This window comes from Pecten maximus, unplaced genomic scaffold, assembly GCF_902652985.1.
Source record: "Pecten maximus unplaced genomic scaffold, xPecMax1.1, whole genome shotgun sequence".
NCBI lineage: Eukaryota > Metazoa > Mollusca > Bivalvia > Pectinida > Pectinidae > Pecten > Pecten maximus.
In genome coordinates, this window is record NW_022982713.1 from 1 (window position 1) to 19,765 (window position 19,765).

Here is a 19,765-nt window from a genome sequence, read left to right on the forward strand (position 1 = left end):
TGATACCATGAAACACTTTATTGCAACCTCTTCTTGTGTGTTTATGGTATGCTTGGCTAACTAACTAATGAAAGAAATCTTCCAGAATTTGTAACACAGGTAGGAATATTGAAACAAGGCTATAATAGGGGGATTGATTAATTGATACTATTGTAGGATTTGAGTAGGTTAGATTTATTGTTTCTATATTATTAAGATATTTATCATGAAAAAGAGGAAGAGAAATGTGGTATATGAATTGTTTACCTGATAATGTTAAGCTTCAATAGTTCAGTAGAATTGAAGACATAGAAACCATGTCTACTGAATTATATATTTCTCTGTGGTTATTTTACAGATGATCTCTACAACAAATATGTGTTCCTGGAGCACTTATTAAACAGAGACTTCATTTTCCATCCTGGTCATACAAAGCTGGCAAGTGTTTTCTCCAAATTTGTATATATCAAAAAGTTTCCGCAAGATTTATCTATAATACAAATTAAATAGAAGCAAACATTATGTTATGTTTCATTTTAGCAGAATATTACTTACATGTATATAATTGTAATATCAGCTTTATAATGTAAAGTTGAAGTGAATTATGGAGCTAGTTATTGGTAAAAATGAAGTAAATGCTTTTCATTTTTGATTTTTATTATTTTAATGTTTTTGTTTGTAGGACTTTGAACACTCCCTCCTAACCCTCACACACAACTGTGGTGTTGTGATCAAAGACGATGCTATTCTAATAAAATCTTCCACCAACAAGTACACAACATTCTTCAGCCAGATGTTTGAGCCATTCCTGCTCGGATACTGGGTATGTTTTTAAATTAAAGACTGTTTTATGAATGTGTCATCGAATATTAGAGGATGTTCATTAAAAAAAAATGAAGTTTCTACCCATGTGTATGATATATATTAAAGCCCCATACCCCCAAAGAAATATATAAAAATATTTACATTTTGACCTCTTAATAGTTTTCCAACTTAATATATGCCTAACAAATTATCGCTAATCAAAAACTGGAGGAAAATGTGTATTTATGAGAATATTTGGGAAATTCCCAAAAATAATAACTAGGTCCAGCGTACTAAGTTTCTATGCAAATTAATCCAACAATGCAATGGGTGGGTTATCAGTCAACACAAAATGACAGAACGCCGAAAGCGTGGGCCTGCCAAAACACAGACAGATTCTGCCAAAAAGAAACGTTAATAGGACTGTAATTGGCAAACCCCCAGGATTTTTTTAGGAAAAGAATTGATTCGTTGGAACTTAGCAAGAGAAGAAAAAGAAATAGACTTGAATTCCGATTTTGTCAGACGTCTTTTGGATTGCTGGTTAGCTTTTTCCATCTTCCTCAAACATTGGCAACTTCACCGATCTGAATTTTATCAATGTTTTATTGTATGCATATTACTATATTTTCAACTTAAGTATCTAGCTGTATGTTTGTTTATATTGGTCAGTTATTTCGAGAATATAATTTAACTAGTATATGATAATATCTGTTTTCTTCTCACTTAAAAAGAATTTTTCTAATGCAATCTTTTTAGATCATGTGCCGGTGTCTTTTATCATTACACACTGATGTTCATGGTAAACCTAAGGCCAAGACTCCCAAAGTAATCGCTAAGGAGGCCCAGATGTTGAGCGCCAGACTTCTGAGGGAAGGGGCTGTCAAACACTTAGAGGTTCTCTCCCTTGATATCCTTAACAACGGGCTCCATGCCCTCTTCCACATGAACGCAGTGTCAAAGGAGAAGAGGTATGTTGAAAAATATTAGTCATGTAAAAGAGAGCCTGAGATACTGGTTCACAAATGAATCCAATGACTTAACTGTGTTGGGGGTAATTTACATTAAGTGACCATGTCATGTATTGCAGTGAAAATATATCAAGACAATAATACAAAATAGTGTGTGGATGTTGAGGAGTGCCTTTATTCTCAATTCTGCAGGGGTACTAGGGGTACCTGGTAAACTTATAGTTTACATGATTTACATACAAAGGGAAACATATAGTGAAGTAGAGCTGTTGGTGTAACCTTGTAATGTTGTCCTGGTACATGACTTGATTAAATATTGATGATATATGACCCTTGTTCTTTACAGAGATGGGCAGGCCTATATGTATCCCAATACCATAGTTCTTACCAACGTCTGCGAACAACTAGGTGAGTCTGTCTTCAATGTAGAGCCATGGTTACTTACACTTATATGTTCATTAGGACATCATCTCTGAATAATAACCAGAATGGAGTGAGACATTCATTTCCATTTTAGATGTTTACCCTCCTTTTAATACTGTCCTATGTTTTGTTTTGTTGTCGCAGTTCTTGGCCTGTCTGTTTTACAGAGATGTTATGCAGTACCATCAAATGATGTGATAATGGATGTTGGAGTACACATACTGATTAAAAGAGTTGATTCAGATGTAAACATTGTACCAAGATATTAATATTACACATAAATGTTTAAATATGCAGTTAATGCCAGCGTCATATTAAAAATGTCAATTTTTCTTTTGTAGAAAAATTCCTTGATGTTCCACAAATTCCCATGACAAGTATCCTGGTAGAATCTAAAACAGTGGTGATCAATGCAAAATTATAGACATGGGCAGAGCCAACTTAGTAACAGACTTTTTACAGTGGATGGAAAGAATACAGCTGAAATGTGAGATTCTTGTGTCCAGCGAAGGCAGTTGACAGAAATGTGTCAAAAAAAGACAAGTGGCATGTTCTGTTTAAAAGTGATAATGTTTCTGTTTTTTTTTTAAGTTTGTTAATTACTCACTAGTTGCGCCAGAGGCAAGAATCAGTTACCAGTTAGGCTGTCCGTCTTTCACCTTATCTGGGTCCTGTCAAGTATTCTTTCATCTACAACTGCCAAATATATATGATGGAGTATTACTATGCATATATAGTGAAGTAACATTAGTTGGAATGATCCACTTTATTTAGAGATAAAGCTTTTTGTTCGCTATGCTACATTTTCTGGAGTATAACTGGTTTATTTTGTCATCTAGAGTTGTCAGATTTGTATTTGAGGACTCCATTTGATCGCAGGGCATCATGTTATCAAGTTGTGTTCATATGTTGCACTATTTACAGATTAGATGAATTGATGGTGCTGATGTTTGACCATTTGGTGGGTTAGGGTATTATTTTCTTCAAATACTCTACCTTGTTATAGGCCAATAAATGTTTTATTGAACTGCTATAATTTTCTTTATCAATTTATTAATGATACAGTGTATAACTACATGTGCATGTATCAATATGACAACTGACAATGATATAGCGATTAAGAACTTGTAACAATATGATCAGTTTGATAATGATGTGATAACTGTAATTACCGTACATACCTAGCCAACTTTTATATAATGTGCACTGTATTAACACAGGCATCTGCTTCTGGTAAGTATTAATGGAAAAGATATCAGACCCTACTCATACTACATCAACAAGGTGTAACACTTGAAAAATCAGAAGTGGGGGTGAACTTCAATTCACTTTCAATTTAAGTTAAATCCGGTAAAGATATCAAATGCATGTAAACTTCAGTAAGGTACCTTGGTTTAGATTCCTTAAATATCAATGCACATGCTATTCTTTTGTCAGAATTATTCTGTATATTTTAGAGTTGAATGCAGGGGAGCAATCTGATTGGTTGACAGCTCTATAAACAATGCAAACTAAAATTGTCCTCCCTTCAAGTCTACTTCCATTCCACAGTCGATGCATCGTAGATCTTCAAGTGTTACAAGTTGTTGAAATAGTATGAGTAGAGTCTAATTTTTTTTTTTATTAATACTAACCAGAAGCAGATGCATATGGTATTAATAACAAATTTAGCAAACCTATAAATATTACAAAAGGTTTTATTTCATCATTTCTTCTTATCATTCCTTGAAATAGCCATGAATAATATTGGTGACAAAAACGTTTCTCCAGTAGATATATTGTATAAATTGGTTTCTGAAATTTGTATTTATTTATAAAAAAATATATATAAAAAACAATGATGCTTAGGGAAAAGTGGCCTGTGCAATTCGATTATGAATTATGTGTCATTATCTATAATGAACATTTTATATTGTTTATAATCCATTGTCTTCATTTGACTTTGGTATGATCGTGTTACAATCGAGATATATGAACATACCCAGGTATTTGTATTTGACAAATTTTTCATGTTGCAACCCACATTTTATAATTTGATTGCGATTTGTAATGCAGCTGCCTTTGTCTTTTCCAGTGAGATATACATATGTATTGTTTTAGTGTAAGAGTCTGTTAAGTGTATCTCTATATGTACTGCAGTTTTGAAGAATGTGTAACTTTTTTTTTTAATGGAATGAATGGAATACTGCTCAGAGTCCTGTGGCTTATGTGTCGTGAAAGTGAGCATAGTAATTATAATATATTTTTGAAGGACTTAGATAGTTCTTGGTCAAGATGTTGCACTAAATTAAAACAATGTACATATATAAGTGTTAGTATATTGTATGTATGTACACAAATTCTATGTTTTGTCTCCAATCTATATATCAGATTGAATTTTCATTATACACTTTGTATCTTGAATGCTACAAAGGTATGTACAATTTAATTGTTTCGATATATATTTCCTGGAACTTGGAAACCTGTTACAATCAAATATGAACTTAAAAGTGATAATGAATCATTGATATTACGTGTATGATATACAGCATGAAAGAGTTCTGATTGTCTTGTTACTGGAAAATTACATGCCTGTATAAGAGAACTGCTTTGTGATCTTATTTTCTACACCTAAAGCAATTCTGTCAAAATAAATCTTCTGAGACAGTGATAACTAGTCTACAGTTTACCAGCGTGATACCAGATTACCTATACAACATTCCTGATATAACATATGGTCCGCCACCTAGCATTATAGTCAATATCTATTATCTGCTCAATTCATACACTAGAATATTGCAAAACTTGTCTCAATATGGAAGTACTGTTTGTCCTTATAAAAATATGATAGAAACTTGTATTAAGCAATCACCCAACCAGTACAACTGTTTATGTATGAAATCTGGAAAGGAAATCCCTGTTTGATATAGAAGGGTTTTAATTGTATGCTTCCTATGTTTTATTTGAACAATTTCGTTCACTGTTTTTAAATATATTATAGATAGCAAGTCCCAAGACACAATAATGTCCTATTTTTACATACAGTATGACGGAAACATGAGTTGTGTGATAGTGTACATGGTAACAAGGCTATTGTTGCTGTTTTTGAGGTGTGTATACTGTGAGAGATTATTACAGTACATGATAATTAAGATGTATGTGTTTATAGGTATATAATCCAATGAATCAATATACCTTGCAATAATTTTAGATTATGATGATAATAAAATATTACAATGTTGATTTGTCTTACTTGTTACTGCATACTATTGATAAAAGCTTTCAATGTGATTAGATGTATTTGTCTCTATCAATCTGTTTTCATTTCTGAACGAAATTGTTATCAAAAAATGTTAAGAATAATTATCAGAAGAAGAAAAACATAACGAAAACAATAGGGATTTCCATCCGAAATGGAAATCCCTAATTATGAACGAAGGCAAAACAAATGCCTCTATATCCATATCTAAAATTATGTTATTATATCAAATAATATATAAATCATGCATTTTATCATCATTTTCATCCTACTTAAAATACAAGTGCCTGCAATTAACCAGAAAAATGTTTTAAGATTAGTTCGCTCATCATTCAAGTAGAAGTTCGAAGCTCGTATCAAAGCGAAATATTTGGTAGTGTGCAACCTAGCTGACGATTGTCTTATAATTATTCCCCTTGTTCTACCTCTTTTATATTAAAGGCTTAAAACTCCAAACGTGTAGTCGTGATTTTACAAAATCTGAAAGAAGCTGGAATAACGTTTTGGAACAGAGATTGTTATAATCTGTCAGCTATGGCATCTTCAGTCGACGTACAGACGTTAATGGAGATGGGTTTTACAAAAAACAACGCGTAAGTCGATTGGAAATAATGTAAATCGAAGCCGAATCCTGAATTCGGAAATCTTGATGTGGGCCTACTGTACTGTAACACTAAACAATTTCACCTTAAAAGTTTTACGGATAAATCTGTGCTTTTTGCTTCTTTAAGATAAATAAGAAGTATATATTTCAGTTCTTTTTGCGTGTGTAGTTAATTGTAATTATCTTGTGTGGTGACGTAATATTTCTAAAAATAGATATAGATCTACTTTCTTTTTGTAAAATAACATGAATATGGCAATAGGTATACAAATAGTCATCTCTACTGTCAGTATAGCATGTCTAATTTATGTAAAATTCTGTTTTCCAAATCATACAAGCAATCAAAGATTAGTGAAATACTGCTTAGACAGACCCATCACTTTGCCAGTAAGAACCTATATATCCCATCCTTGGAAACCCTGCAGTGCCACTTTCTATATATCCATACTTGCCAACTTTCCCGATTTAGTCGGGAATTTCCCGATTCCAGACTCCCTGCCCCGTTTCCCGATCGTATAGATAAAACATAGTGTATTCTCCCGATTTTGGAGAATATGTCTTGATAACCCCGTATGGAGCCCCTATTCATCTTGTTAGATTCACTAAGGCCTATGACAGGTAACGCTTGCTGGCTGGTGAAAGACATATGTGTGGGGCATTGGTCAGTTAACTGACCTGCTCACAGACCGTAACGAAATTCTGACACTTCACTGACTGCAAGGGTGACAATACCCCGATAAATAAACAATTAATTAAAACTAATTAAGCTGAGGACGCGTGGTGATGGTTTTGTAGCAGGTCAGTCATGGTTGATTGAAGCTTGTAAATGGCTTCGTATACTGCCTTTGATGTCAAGCGCATAAACGACCTCTACTTGACAGTATATCTCGGACAGAAAAAGTGAAAACAACACTGGCAATGTTATCAACGGAGTATCAAATTTGACAGATTTCTTATTGAAATGTTATCTACATTTAAACATTGGCTGATCTTAAGATAATTAGCACAAGGAAATAAATTCACAATAACGACCATATAGACCGAAGGCCTGGTTGCCGGTAGGTAACGTCGTTTCAATCACCGTAGCATCACCATACTTCGTGTCAATTAACAGAGACTTATTTTGGCAGAAACTTTCCCAATTCACATTTTGAAAGACAGAAACATGTCCACAAATACTCACTTTCTTAAACTAAATACTGTCATGTTAAAACTTTGAATTTGAGTATCAGTCCCCACCTACAAAGTACTGAGTTGTAATTAAGCCTATATAGTGATTACAACTGCTGGTACAGCCCTTTTTATTTATTTATTTTTGTATCATTGTCTTTGTTGTAATCCAAAGGAAACATTTGAAATTTCATTCAGATATTATATATTGTACTCTAGATATTTATCGTGACATTTAAGGTATTTTCTTTTGAAGTTTACTGCTGGAGAGAAAGCTTGATAGAAAGTGATATCATTGTGATAATTTGCATTTAATTGACTGACATCTATCTAACAACATAATTTTCATAACATATCTAAGTAAATACTTTTATTTAGAGTGAACAGTGAGTTAAATCATTTCCAGAAATAATTAAAAATGATGTAATTTTGCAGTTTTTTTTTTGTAACTTGTTGCTTATATAATTATCTTTCCAAACTTGAATAAAAAAGAGTGTTGAAATAAGTTTTTCCCTCCTTTTTTTCAGTGAGGGAAGGAAGCTTAAGTGTTCATGCAAGAGATTTATTTTCCAATAGCAAATTATCTCCCCTTAGTTTTGGTTTGCTAAATGTGTCGCGCGTGAAATGTGTTTTCCGGTCAAAAATGTCGCTCACGCACTTTCTCCCCCATGAGAATTTCAAAAAGTTGGCAAGTATGTATATCTTCTATTTACTTTTGTCTGTCCTTTACTGTTATACTTGCAGTTGATGTGGCACAATAGTCAGTTTGTTGAAGCTAAGTTTATCACTTATCAATAGAAAAAAATTGTGATAGTACAGAATACAATGTCAAAAAGTGCATTTAATGTTGATTATTTACAGGGAAAGGGCACTCGCAAAAACTAGATACCAGGGAGTACAACTAGCTATGGATTGGTAAGTGACATGAATAGCAATGCTTTCACAGCAGTTGAAATGAGTAATTATTAACATTTTGAAATGAAAAATATGCAAACCTGTCAACTACATGTATATGGCATTACAAACTGTTGTCTAGAGCAAACCCTTGCCTTGAAAAAAGTACGATGGTAATTCCAGATCTAGAGCTAGTTGTAATATCAAAATGCTTCTTGCAGGTTGTTTGCTCATGAAGATGATCCAGATATCAATGAACCCTTTGAAGCACCACAAGGGCACGTACTAGGAGGTAAAGTAAAACATTAAAATATTAAATGTTTCACAAGCGTGTACTAGGAGGCAAATTAGAAATACACAAGATAGAATTGATCCATGCTGCTGGTTGGATGTTTATCAATAGAGTAGAATGTTGAATGTTTCACTTTATTTGCTTTAATGTAAATTGATTTTACTCTTATATTTGATTTAGATTTAATAGCATAAACAATCATTTGACTGTATGTTGGTTCTTACTATATAGCTAGGTACTTGTAGATTAATTTCAAGTTAGAGTGCTCTATTAGCAATCTTTATTATGCTGTCTATGAAGCTTTACAATTATGTTAAATCTAGGTTATATATCATAATTATCTTGAAAACATTTTTGCTTTCATGTTTTACTTGACAAATGTACAAAGCAATGCAAATTACTAGTGTAGATATTGAAATATTGTTATTATAATACATTGTGCGTCACTTATTTTGATGATGGCTGATGACATCAAAGACTGATGAGCTTATTCCATGCTGCAGCATTGGTTGTCTGTCTGTCCATCCATCAACATTTCCTTTAAATCACTACTAAATTCTGAACAAATTTTGGCACAAAGCATTGTTGGGTCAAGGAGATCCAGTGTTGTATAAATGGGATGTATGGCTCCCTTGGGGCTGGAAGGGCATTGCCCAATAAGGTCATTAAGTCATTATATAATAAGGGCCAATAAGTTGTGGATAAAATGTTGTAAATGAAAATAATAACCAACCAAAACTGTTCCCAGCAGTATCCAAATAAGGGGAAAAGATGGTACATACACATGAAGATAAAAAAGAAATGGCAACGTTTAGTGAATGAACCTTGTTAAATAATCCCAGCATATAAAAAATCTAGTTATTTTTCACTCCAGCCACTACTGTTGATATACCGCCTGCTCAGACAGATGGCAGTGGTGATGTGACTGTGGGAGGTGGAGGAGAGCCTGGAGGAGAGCCTGGAGTATCGGGGGAGACCGGAGAGGCTCCACAGCAGGCTCATTCTCTCAAATGTGATGAGTATGTTTGTCATCAATACAAACAAGTTTTCAAAAAGATATTTAACAATTGTTACTTTCAGGAGCATTTTTGTTAAATTAAGACTTTTTTCAGCTTTTAATGCCATATATTAATGTAATATAGAGGATAAGTTCTATGGGTTTGTGAAGAGAAAATGTTTTTATACAGAAAAAGGTAGACATAAAAAATGCTTTGAAGATCAATTCTCACATTGAACAGAATATCGATCAAGGATGAAGTAAAGATAAATTGCTAATGGTTAAGTAATACTTCACATTCTTATCTTAAAACACAAAAATTTAATACTGAGTGAATCACTTCACTTAAAAAAAATATCCATTTTAGGAGACCTGAAGAAAATAAATGAGTTAAGTATGATATTTATGATTTTATTATCAAGTCTGTGTACATACTTCACATGTTTCCTTTGAATTTATAAATTGACCCAATGTATAGCAACATTTAAGATAGCATTTGTTGCCATTAATAAATGGTGTACCACACATCAAACATTTGTTCAATAGCAAAGAAAACATAATAACTACTGGGCTGTTTCAGATGTGGGAAGTTGCTTAAAGGAGAGATGGATGCCCAAGCACATGCAGCCAGAACAAAACATTCCCAATTCTCAGAGTCGGTAGAAGAAATCAAACCATTAACAGCTGAGGAAAAGGCAGAGCAAATGAGAAAGTATGCTTTTCATCATATGTCTTATAATTACATGTTAACTTCATTTCATGCCCAAATAATGTAAACATAGAAATATGAAGGGTATTTTACACTAGATACACCAACATCATTCAGCTGTGAAAATTTCTCCCATTGTTTTGTGCTGTATGTGGTATTTTTGGAATGTGTCCAAAAGAAAAATTGATTGTGGAAATAAATCCCACACGTATAGCCTACCTATCCAAATCACGAAATTATAGAAATAGTCACGTTTACAATATACTTTAACTTAACATGTGTGTGATTTTCAGAAAGAGCAAATTTATACAAAGAAAATTAAAAGTAAGATATTTTTCCTGTTCACATTTTGATTGACTGTGTATGGAGGATGATCATGTATCAAAATTTTCATCAAAGGTTGCAGGAGAGAATGAAGAAAAATAGACTTGAACGGGAAGAAAAAGAAAAACAGGATGCACTAGCAAGAGAAATACAGAGGAGACAGTCTGGTAAAATGATCATTAACACCAAGCAGAAGTAAGTTGTTGCATGATTATTTCACACATATTAGAGACAAAAGCTTTATCCTATTAATCAAGTTGAGAATAGTTGGAATCATGCTCACAGTGTGTAGATTTTCAGACACTTCATATGTCTACATAATAGTACATTGAAATATCACAGAACGACTTCAATTACTCATGTAATGAAGAAGAACCTCGGGGGTCAAAAGGTCAGTAACAGTTGTCAAGGTAACACTGAAGCCATTATGTTTACTGTAAATGTTTTCTGGACTACAAGTAGCATACAGAAAAACGTTTCCAAAATTCTGAATGAGATTGATCAGTTATGTATAAATGTGATTTGAAAAAGATGTTTATCTTAAACACAAACAATGATTGAAAACTGTTTGCAAGCTTTCGAAAATGTTTCAAACAAAAAGTTCTATGACAAAGCCTTGACAACTGTATACTATTCGGTGATGGGAAGAAAGTGTAAATCAGCTGTAAAAATGCCAAGATACAATTTTGTCCCAGTAACACTAATGCTGCCGGCAGTCTGAAGGACAACATCCAAAAAGTGGTAGAATGGTTTCAAACATCACCCATCCCTCGGACCTTTCTACATACTTTGAAACATCACAGAAGCATAATTACATAATTACACCTACTAAATTCTGTCTGAGAGGTCAAAACAGCATGGTTATAATCTGTCTGTTGTGGGGGCCACAGTGGCCGAGTGGTTAAGGTGTCCCGACACTTATTCACTATTCCTCCATCTCTGGGTTGTGAGTTCTTAACCTACATGGGACAGTTGCCAGGTACTGACCATAGGCCGGTGGTTTTCTCCTTGTACTCCAGCTTTCTTCCACCTCAAAAACCAGGCACGTCCTTAAATGACTCTGGCTGGTAATAGGACGTTAAACAAATAAACCAAACTAAATCTGTCCATTGTCTATCCAGCATGCAACTTCTTCTCAATACCTGATAGGCTAATGTAAAAACACTCTAAGGATTTTTCCTGATTAACTAAAAAGTCTTGAATGTAGATATTTAGCTGCTAGATTCCCAGGATAAATCTAAATAAAGTTGATATAACAAATGATAATGACCTGAATACCTTGTTTGATTGATAGGATTGAGGAGACTGAGCTTAAGAAAATTGCAGAACAACGACAACGAGAGAAGCGAGAAGATATGGAAGCAAGGTTTGTAGCACACATTCTAATTATCTTGGTTCCTAATTCTTGGTCCTGACCAACATTGCTCTAGACATAAGTATTATTACTCTGTCGGGTAAATCAGATGCATATATGTAATCTATTAAACTCCTATTTATATTTATCAATGCCCTTCAGGTAGGGTGTAAAAATTGTACCTGCTATCTCGGGTGACATATTCTAACCGCCTTTGTCTTGTCGTGCGTCCGTAAACAATTTACATTTTCGACTTCTCCAAAACCGCTGAACCAAATTCAATGAAATTTGACAGGAAACTTGTATGGCCAAAGGTCAACCAAAATTGTGAATTATATGGTCCCGACCCTCCCAGGGGCCTGTGGGATGGGGCTAAAAAATTTCAAAAATGTTCTTCTCAACTCCCAGATATGATAGAATCAAATACTCTTTAAAGATCGAATGGTCTCAAGGTCCTTTACTAAAATTGTGAATTTCATTACCCTGGGGTCTCATGTTTCCACCTGGAGTGGGGGTAAAGTTCACTATAATTCATATATGGAAAATTTTGAGCATCAGTTGTTCCAATTACCATTGGAAAGAATACAAACTTGGATATAATTATCATCATGGGATGCCTGTTGTGAACTAAATGTATATTGGCACTGACTGCCCCCCAGGGGCTTTTGGGCTTGGCCAAAAAGGAACAAATTAACTAAAATTTCAAAACACTTCTTATTAAAACCCAAATAAGGTAGAATCAAATGCTCTTCATAGATAGAAGGATCTTATGGTGCTTTACCAAAATTGTGAATTTCATGACCCTGGGATATCTCGTTTGCCTCTGGGGAGGGGGTAAGCTTTATTATAGTTTATATAGGGAAATAATATTTTTGACTATCATTTGTTTGATTTCTATTGGAATTAATTCTACTTTTGTTAGCATTATCAGCATGGGACAACAGCTTGATGGTATGCATATGTTGGCCCTGACTGACCCCTTGGGTTGATGGACCAAAAAGGGTCAATTGAATTGACTTAAATATTTCAAAACTCAGATGACAGTTCCTATTGTCTTCCTCGACATTGCTTCACTTTGGGCTTTATTTGAGAGTTCGCCTCTCTGGGGAAGCTTCAGGTTTTGTCCAATGGCTGAGAGTCTCTTAAAATGGTAGCTGCTATTCCTGCTTATCGCTCAGCATTTTGGGACGACAGGGTGTGGTGTCCTGCTGGGTGTCTTTGGCAGTATGCTTCAGTGAAGTAGCTCTTAAAAAGACGGCATCAGTTCTGCACCATCACAAGGAGACCGAACATGAACATACTTTTAGCACACACACTAACCACATACAAGAATCTCACACACACACAGGAAACAGTATTAAAATGAAAATTGTTGATAGGAACCTTTCACAAAAATCAAACCCCAGTCTTAAATGTGTATCATAATTAAACTGATTACTATTTACAGGTTCTATCTGTGGGATTTGTCCTAAGTCCCTGTGCTATAATTAAACTTACTGTATAAATAAACATACATATCAACTGTTAGTGTGTGTTGTGATCAAGGAGCAGAGAAGCATAATGAGAAAAAGGAGTTGATGAACTGTTCATAAAATGGAGGTTAAGGGATTGTACAAAATATTTAAGGGATATTATAGTTGATTGGGTATGATGTTTTTATTCCTGTTGAATTTTTCAGACGGAAAGTAAAAGAGGCAATAGAACGTGACAAGGCAGAAAGAGCAGCAAAGGTCAATGCTTTCCATTCTTTACTACATAAGCATCACTTAAAAGTGTAGAAAAATCCTAAATTTATCAAAACATTTCTTAATCACAATATGATTGATTTTTACTGTATCAATACCATTACTGAATATTTATTTTATTGAAAATAACACATGGACCAAGGATAAACTGTTTTATGGACTTAGGAAATCAGTATTTGCTTCAAAGAATGACATTAATTGTGAAGAATTGTTGGTATTTTAATTTTGATATTCATTTATCATTGAAGTTAAAAGTACATGATGAGCTGTAAAGCTCAAGGAATTAGATACCTTAGAACACAAGCACACTATATATTGTTTTAAAGTTGTTTCAACTTGAATTGACAGAAGAACAAACCAGATGTTTCTAAGACTGCTACAGCTCCACAACCTACACCTGCTGCATCTGTGGAGAAAAAATCCTACACTGATTGTCAGCTTCAGGTAAATACACCCACACTAAACATCGGGTACAGGTATAAAATACACCTGCACTGAACAACATCAGTTAGGTAATGAATCTGGGGGGTGGGGATAGGGACCGGTATCCTGAAATCAGTTTGTCGTCTGTCTGTGTACATTACTTTGTTCAGACAACTCTGTGGATGTAGCCATTACACACTGCATTTGTGCAGGCAGGACTTTCATGTGTTTGTAGACAGATCTTGTCTGAATAACTCATATAACAGTTTTCATTCAAACTTTTCAGAAACTTTTGTAGTCTGCACTCATGTACACTTAACTTGTGCATCTATGCTTACTTTATTATTTGGTATTTAGCGGCTTTATCTTAATTAACAAGTGTTTAGGGCAGAGTTAAAATAAGGGTGGATTGGCGGGCATTACCTGGTAAGTCAGCTTTCTTGGCCACAGTTCTCATTTGTGTTGTGCCTGACTTTTGTGTCATCTGCAAAAAGCAAGCGAAATGTAGGTATCGGCGGTAGGTAGTGGTGGTGGCAGGCATCCACACACAGGTTTTGGTGAGATTACATTATTGTATTTTGATGTTTGGTCAAATCCATCCAGATGAGCATTGCATGCCCTCTGGGCCTCTAATGTTTAATGACCTGTAAGGCTCTGGAGCAGGATTCATTTTCTGTATACATGTACACCTTCATAGTTTTGAAAATTAGCTTTATTGGGGAATCTTAAAACAAAATATAAGTAAGTAAAAATAATTATCAAAACTATCACTTCAACAGGAGGAAGTAGGAGGTATTAATCGCCATGGTTACTTGTAGATTCGACTTCCGGGTGGAGATACATTAAACCACACCTTCTCAGCCAAGGAGCCACTGGCAGCAGTACGTTTGTATATCCAGATGAACAAGCCAGAAACTGGAGCTTTCAATTTACGCCAGAATTTTCCACCTAAAGTCTATCAACAAGAGGATTATGAAAAACCTTTAGACCAATTAGGTAATTCTATTCTATATGTCTTATCTGAAACAGGAAGTGTTGTGTAACTGATCACAAGAAATCATATGGCAGCTTGGTGGTTATCATGGAATTTGACAATTGAAGTTCTGAAAGGATCTTTCTGATGGTTTCTATCAAGACTCATTGAAGGTTGTAATATTGTCATTTCTGAAAAAGTGAAGTACAGCCTGCAGATCTTTCTCATAAATGGAGTACTGCCTTGTTTTGGAAACACAATTTTGAGCTGGAAGCAACAAAATATGACTATTAGAAATCATATTTTACTCCTTACTATTCTAGTCTTTAACTCAAATGATGTTTTGATAAAAAAATCCACGCTATGTTTGAATTGTAAGCACAGCTTTTTGCCAACAGTTAATAAGAGATAAGATAGTGTCAAACTAACAGATATATGTCCATAGAATAAAAGAAAATCTTATACAATGATGTAACATTTTTCTGTCTAAGTAGCTTTTCCCATGTGACATGTCATTTGTTGTTTTCTAATAGGGTTCTCTCATTTTCTGTTACAGGACTAGTACCAAGAGCGAATCTACTTGTAGTGAAGAAGTGAATCTGTGATATATAATGTACCAGTATGAACCTATACATTTCCATGTCGGCTGCCATTGAAGAAATAGTTGATGCATTAAGTGCTAGGGACTCCTTCATTGTGTGGAAGATGTCCGTCTGTTACTTTCCATGAAAGATGTTTTAAATTTGTATTACATTGTACATGCACAATGAATTTCAGCTCGAAAGATATTTGTCACAGATATACTCTTAGTAGTGCCAATTGTCTGTACTTTTATTATGATGAATTCACAACTATAATTAACTTACAACATAATGATGCATTCGTATATGCCTGATAGGTATGTGTTTATTGACTGACAACATAATGATGCATTCGTATATGCCTGATAGGTATGTGTTTATTGACTGTTCAGGGAAGAATCTTCCTTCATCTGTGTGCATGTCTCATGTGTTTTGCTGTGATTGTAACCATTGTATTCAAGTGAAAATGTTTTATTTGATTACATGTATTTATAAAATGCATCTTTCTTGAAAGTAATTGTATGCCTTACACATTTCCGAAATAATAAAAAATCTACAGATTTTTTGTAGCTGAAATAAGATCTTATTCAAATGTGAACAGGACAAAAAATACATTTTATTCAACAAACACCGCCGGGGGGGGGGTTTAAATTGAAAAGTCCTTCACCATTCCCATCCTTCCAAGATAATGCCAATAAGCAATTTTTTTTAAAGGAAAAACTGACAAGCAGTTGTAGACAGATGGACAACCATTGTTGTTAGCTCACCTGGCGCCCATCGTCCGTCCGTCAACAGTTGACTTTTTCATAACCACAGACTCAAAATTGTACAAATGGTGGGGACGACCCCCCCCCCCCCCCCCCCCCCAGGGTCAATTTGACTAAATTGATATAAACAAATTCTTCTCTGTAACTAAGTAATGGATATCGCTCATATTTACCTGGTAGCATCCCTATGGGGTGGGGATTCAAAATTGTTCAAATGGTGGGGCTGACCCCCCTGAGTCCTGAGGGGTGGGGCCAAAAGGGATCAATTTGGCTAAATTGACATTTTTAGATTTACAATAAAACCAATGTTCATGTACCCATATGAAATGCTTATGATATATTGACAGCAATACCAGTGACAAATATACTTAAGCATCATTCTTGTTTCATATCTCTTGAAACCAGGTGAGCGATACAGGCCCTCTGGGCCTCTTGTTGTATTTCTCACACAGCAAACTTGTTAGGAGTTATGCCATATATTCATACATAAATTTGAATTTCATATTGGCAGGTGGTTATTTTTTCTTTGTGTCCATACAAATCAACATACTGTGTAACTCTTCTGCTGTGGTTTGAAAATTGTGAAGCTGGCATTCATCAAAATGTTCAGATGATCAATTTCTTAGAGCAGAAGTTTGGGGAAGAACCCATTTTGTATAAACATATTTATTTTCTCTATCTCATCCCAAGTTGGTATTGTGTATCCCTGAAAGTTGAAGCCTGGAATTGCGAGGGTGTAGGGCCTAAAATTAGTTTATTTTAGTGCCTGTATCTCTATTATTGTGCTCCTTCTTAACAGTTGTTTATATACCAAATTTGTCATATTCAATTTACCTTGGGAGTGCAGTGAATTTATGGTGTATAAGAATGCTGAGAGGCAAAGTCTAATATCTATAGATCTTATACAATTATCATGTATTGCATTCTTCAGAATAATTGTCAAAACAGCTTTAATTTCCAAGTCAACAATGCAGGAGGACCTTCTTAAATACAAATTTAGAGTGAACAGTGAGTTAAATCATTTCCAGAAATAATTAAAAATGATGTAATTTTGCAGTTTTTTTTTGTAACTTGTTGCTTATATAATTATCTTTCCAAACTTGAATAAAAAAGAGTGTTGAAATAAGTTTTTCCCTCCTTTTTTTCAGTGAGGGAAGGAAGCTTAAGTGTTCATGCAAGAGATTTATTTCCAATAGCAAATTATCTCCCCTTAGTTTTGGTTTGCTAAATGTGTCGCGCGTGAAATGTGTTTTCCGTCAAAAATGTCGCTCACGCACTTTCTCCCCCCATGAGAATTTCAAAAGTTGGCAAGTATGTATATCTTCTATTTACTTTTGTCTGTCCTTTACTGTTATACTTGCAGTTGATGTGGCACAATAGTCAGTTTGTTGAAGCTAAGTTTATCACTTATCAATAGAAAAAATTGTGATAGTACAGAATACAATGTCAAAAAGTGCATTTAATGTTGATTATTTACAGGGAAAGGGCACTCGCAAAAACTAGATACCAGGGAGTACAACTAGCTATGGATTGGTAAGTGACATGAATAGCAATGCTTTCACAGCAGTTGAAATGAGTAATTATTAACATTTTGAAATGAAAAATATGCAAACCTGTCAACTACATGTATATGGCATACAAACTGTTGTCTAGAGCAAACCCTTGCCTTGAAAAAAGTACGATGGTAATTCCAGATCTAGAGCTAGTTGTAATATCAAAATGCTTCTTGCAGGTTGTTTGCTCATGAGATGATCCAGATATCAATGAACCCTTGAAGCACCACAAGGGCACGTACTAGGAGGTAAAGTAAAACATTAAAATATTAAATGTTTCACAAGCGTGTACTAGGAGGCAAATTAGAAATACACAAGATAGAATTGATCCATGCTGCTGGTTGGATGTTTATCAATAGAGTAGAATGTTGAATGTTTCACTTTATTTGCTTTAATGTAAATTGATTTTACTCTTATATTTGATTTAGATTTAATAGCATAAACAATCATTTGACTGTATGTTGGTTCTTACTATATAGCTAGGTACTTGTAGATTAATTTCAAGTTAGAGTGCTCTATTAGCAATCTTTATTATGCTGTCTATGAAGCTTTACAATTATGTTAAATCTAGGTTATATATCATAATTATCTTGAAACATTTTTGCTTTCATGTTTTACTTGACAAATGTACAAAGCAATGCAAATTACTAGTGTAGATATTGAAATATTGTTATTATAATACATTGTGCGTCACTTATTTTGATGATGGCTGATGACATCAAAGACTGATGAGCTTATTCCATGCTGCAGCATTGGTTGTCTGTCTGTCCATCCATCAACATTTCCTTTAAATCACTACTAAATTCTGAACAAATTTTGGCACAAAGCATTGTTGGGTCAAGGAGATCCAGTGTTGTATAAATGGGATGTATGGCTCCCTTGGGGCTGGAAGGGCATTGCCCAATAAGGTCATTAAGTCATTATATAATAAGGGCCAATAAGTTGTGGATAAAATGTTGTAAATGAAAATAATAACCAACCAAAACTGTTCCCAGCAGTATCCAAATAAGGGGAAAAGATGGTACATACACATGAAGATAAAAAAGAAATGGCAACGTTTAGTGAATGAACCTTGTTAAATAATCCCAGCATATAAAAAATCTAGTTATTTTTCACTCCAGCCACTACTGTTGATATACCGCCTGCTCAGACAGATGGCAGTGGTGATGTGACTGTGGGAGGTGGAGGAGAGCCTGGAGGAGAGCCTGGAGTATCGGGGGAGACCGGAGAGGCTCCACAGCAGGCTCATTCTCTCAAATGTGATGAGTATGTTTGTCATCAATACAAACAAGTTTTCAAAAAAGATATTTAACAATTGTTACTTTCAGGAGCATTTTTGTTAAATTAAGACTTTTTTCAGCTTTTAATGCCATATATTAATGTAATATAGAGGATAAGTTCTATGGGTTTGTGAAGAGAAAATGTTTTTATACAGAAAAAGGTAGACATAAAAAATGCTTTGAAGATCAATTCTCACATTGAACAGAATATCGATCAAGGATGAAGTAAAGATAAATTGCTAATGGTTAAGTAATACTTCACATTCTTATCTTAAAACACAAAAATTTAATACTGAGTGAATCACTTCACTTAAAAAAAATATCCATTTTAGGAGACCTGAAGAAAATAAATGAGTTAAGTATGATATTTATGATTTTATTATCAAGTCTGTGTACATACTTCACATGTTTCCTTTGAATTTATAAATTGACCCAATGTATAGCAACATTTAAGATAGCATTTGTTGCCATTAATAAATGGTGTACCACACATCAAACATTTGTTTCAATAGCAAAGAAAACATAATAACTACTGGCTGTTTCAGATGTGGGAAGTTGCTTAAAGGAGAGATGGATGCCCAAGCACATGCAGCCAGAACAAAACATTCCCAATTCTCAGAGTCGGTAGAAGAAATCAAACCATTAACAGCTGAGGAAAAGGCAGAAGCAAATGAGAAAGTATGC

General features: G+C 34.3%; 2 protein-coding genes and 1 long non-coding RNA gene across 4 annotated transcripts; all 3 read left to right on the top strand.

Annotated features, from left to right (window-relative positions):
* Positions 1-291: 291 nt before the first annotated feature.
* On the top strand, positions 292-5,397 carry LOC117320828 (dihydroxyacetone phosphate acyltransferase-like; the record flags this gene model as incomplete). Its single annotated transcript, XM_033875311.1, has 5 exons — positions 292-417; positions 662-802; positions 1,543-1,754; positions 2,101-2,162; positions 2,519-5,397. Coding segments are annotated over 5 exons (624 nt in total), but the record flags the coding sequence as incomplete, so codon positions are not given.
* A 147-nt stretch (positions 5,398-5,544) lies between these two features.
* On the top strand, positions 5,545-16,057 carry LOC117320823 (UBX domain-containing protein 1-like). 2 transcript variants are annotated; one of them, XR_004531167.1, is made up of 12 exons: positions 5,846-6,008; positions 8,051-8,104; positions 8,305-8,375; positions 9,250-9,394; positions 9,953-10,084; positions 10,481-10,600; positions 11,700-11,771; positions 13,438-13,489; positions 13,853-13,948; positions 14,746-14,923; positions 15,457-15,798; positions 15,851-16,057. XR_004531167.1 is itself a non-coding variant. In XM_033875308.1 (11 exons), the coding sequence occupies exons 1-11, from the start codon at positions 5,950-5,952 to the stop codon at positions 15,495-15,497; spliced, it is 1,020 nt and encodes a 339-aa protein (XP_033731199.1). In that variant the 5' UTR covers positions 5,545-5,949; the 3' UTR covers positions 15,498-16,057. The 2 variants fall into 2 exon arrangements, 1 of the variants encoding a protein (XP_033731199.1); XM_033875308.1 differs by having other exon boundaries at positions 5,545-6,008; positions 15,457-16,057.
* Positions 16,058-17,766: 1,709 nt separating this feature from the next.
* Positions 17,767-19,742, top strand: LOC117320827. The gene is made up of 4 exons (XR_004531168.1): positions 17,767-17,781; positions 17,981-18,049; positions 18,923-19,067; positions 19,627-19,742. It is a non-coding gene; the product is annotated as an uncharacterized LOC117320827 (long non-coding RNA).
* The last annotated feature ends 23 nt before the right edge of the window (positions 19,743-19,765 follow it).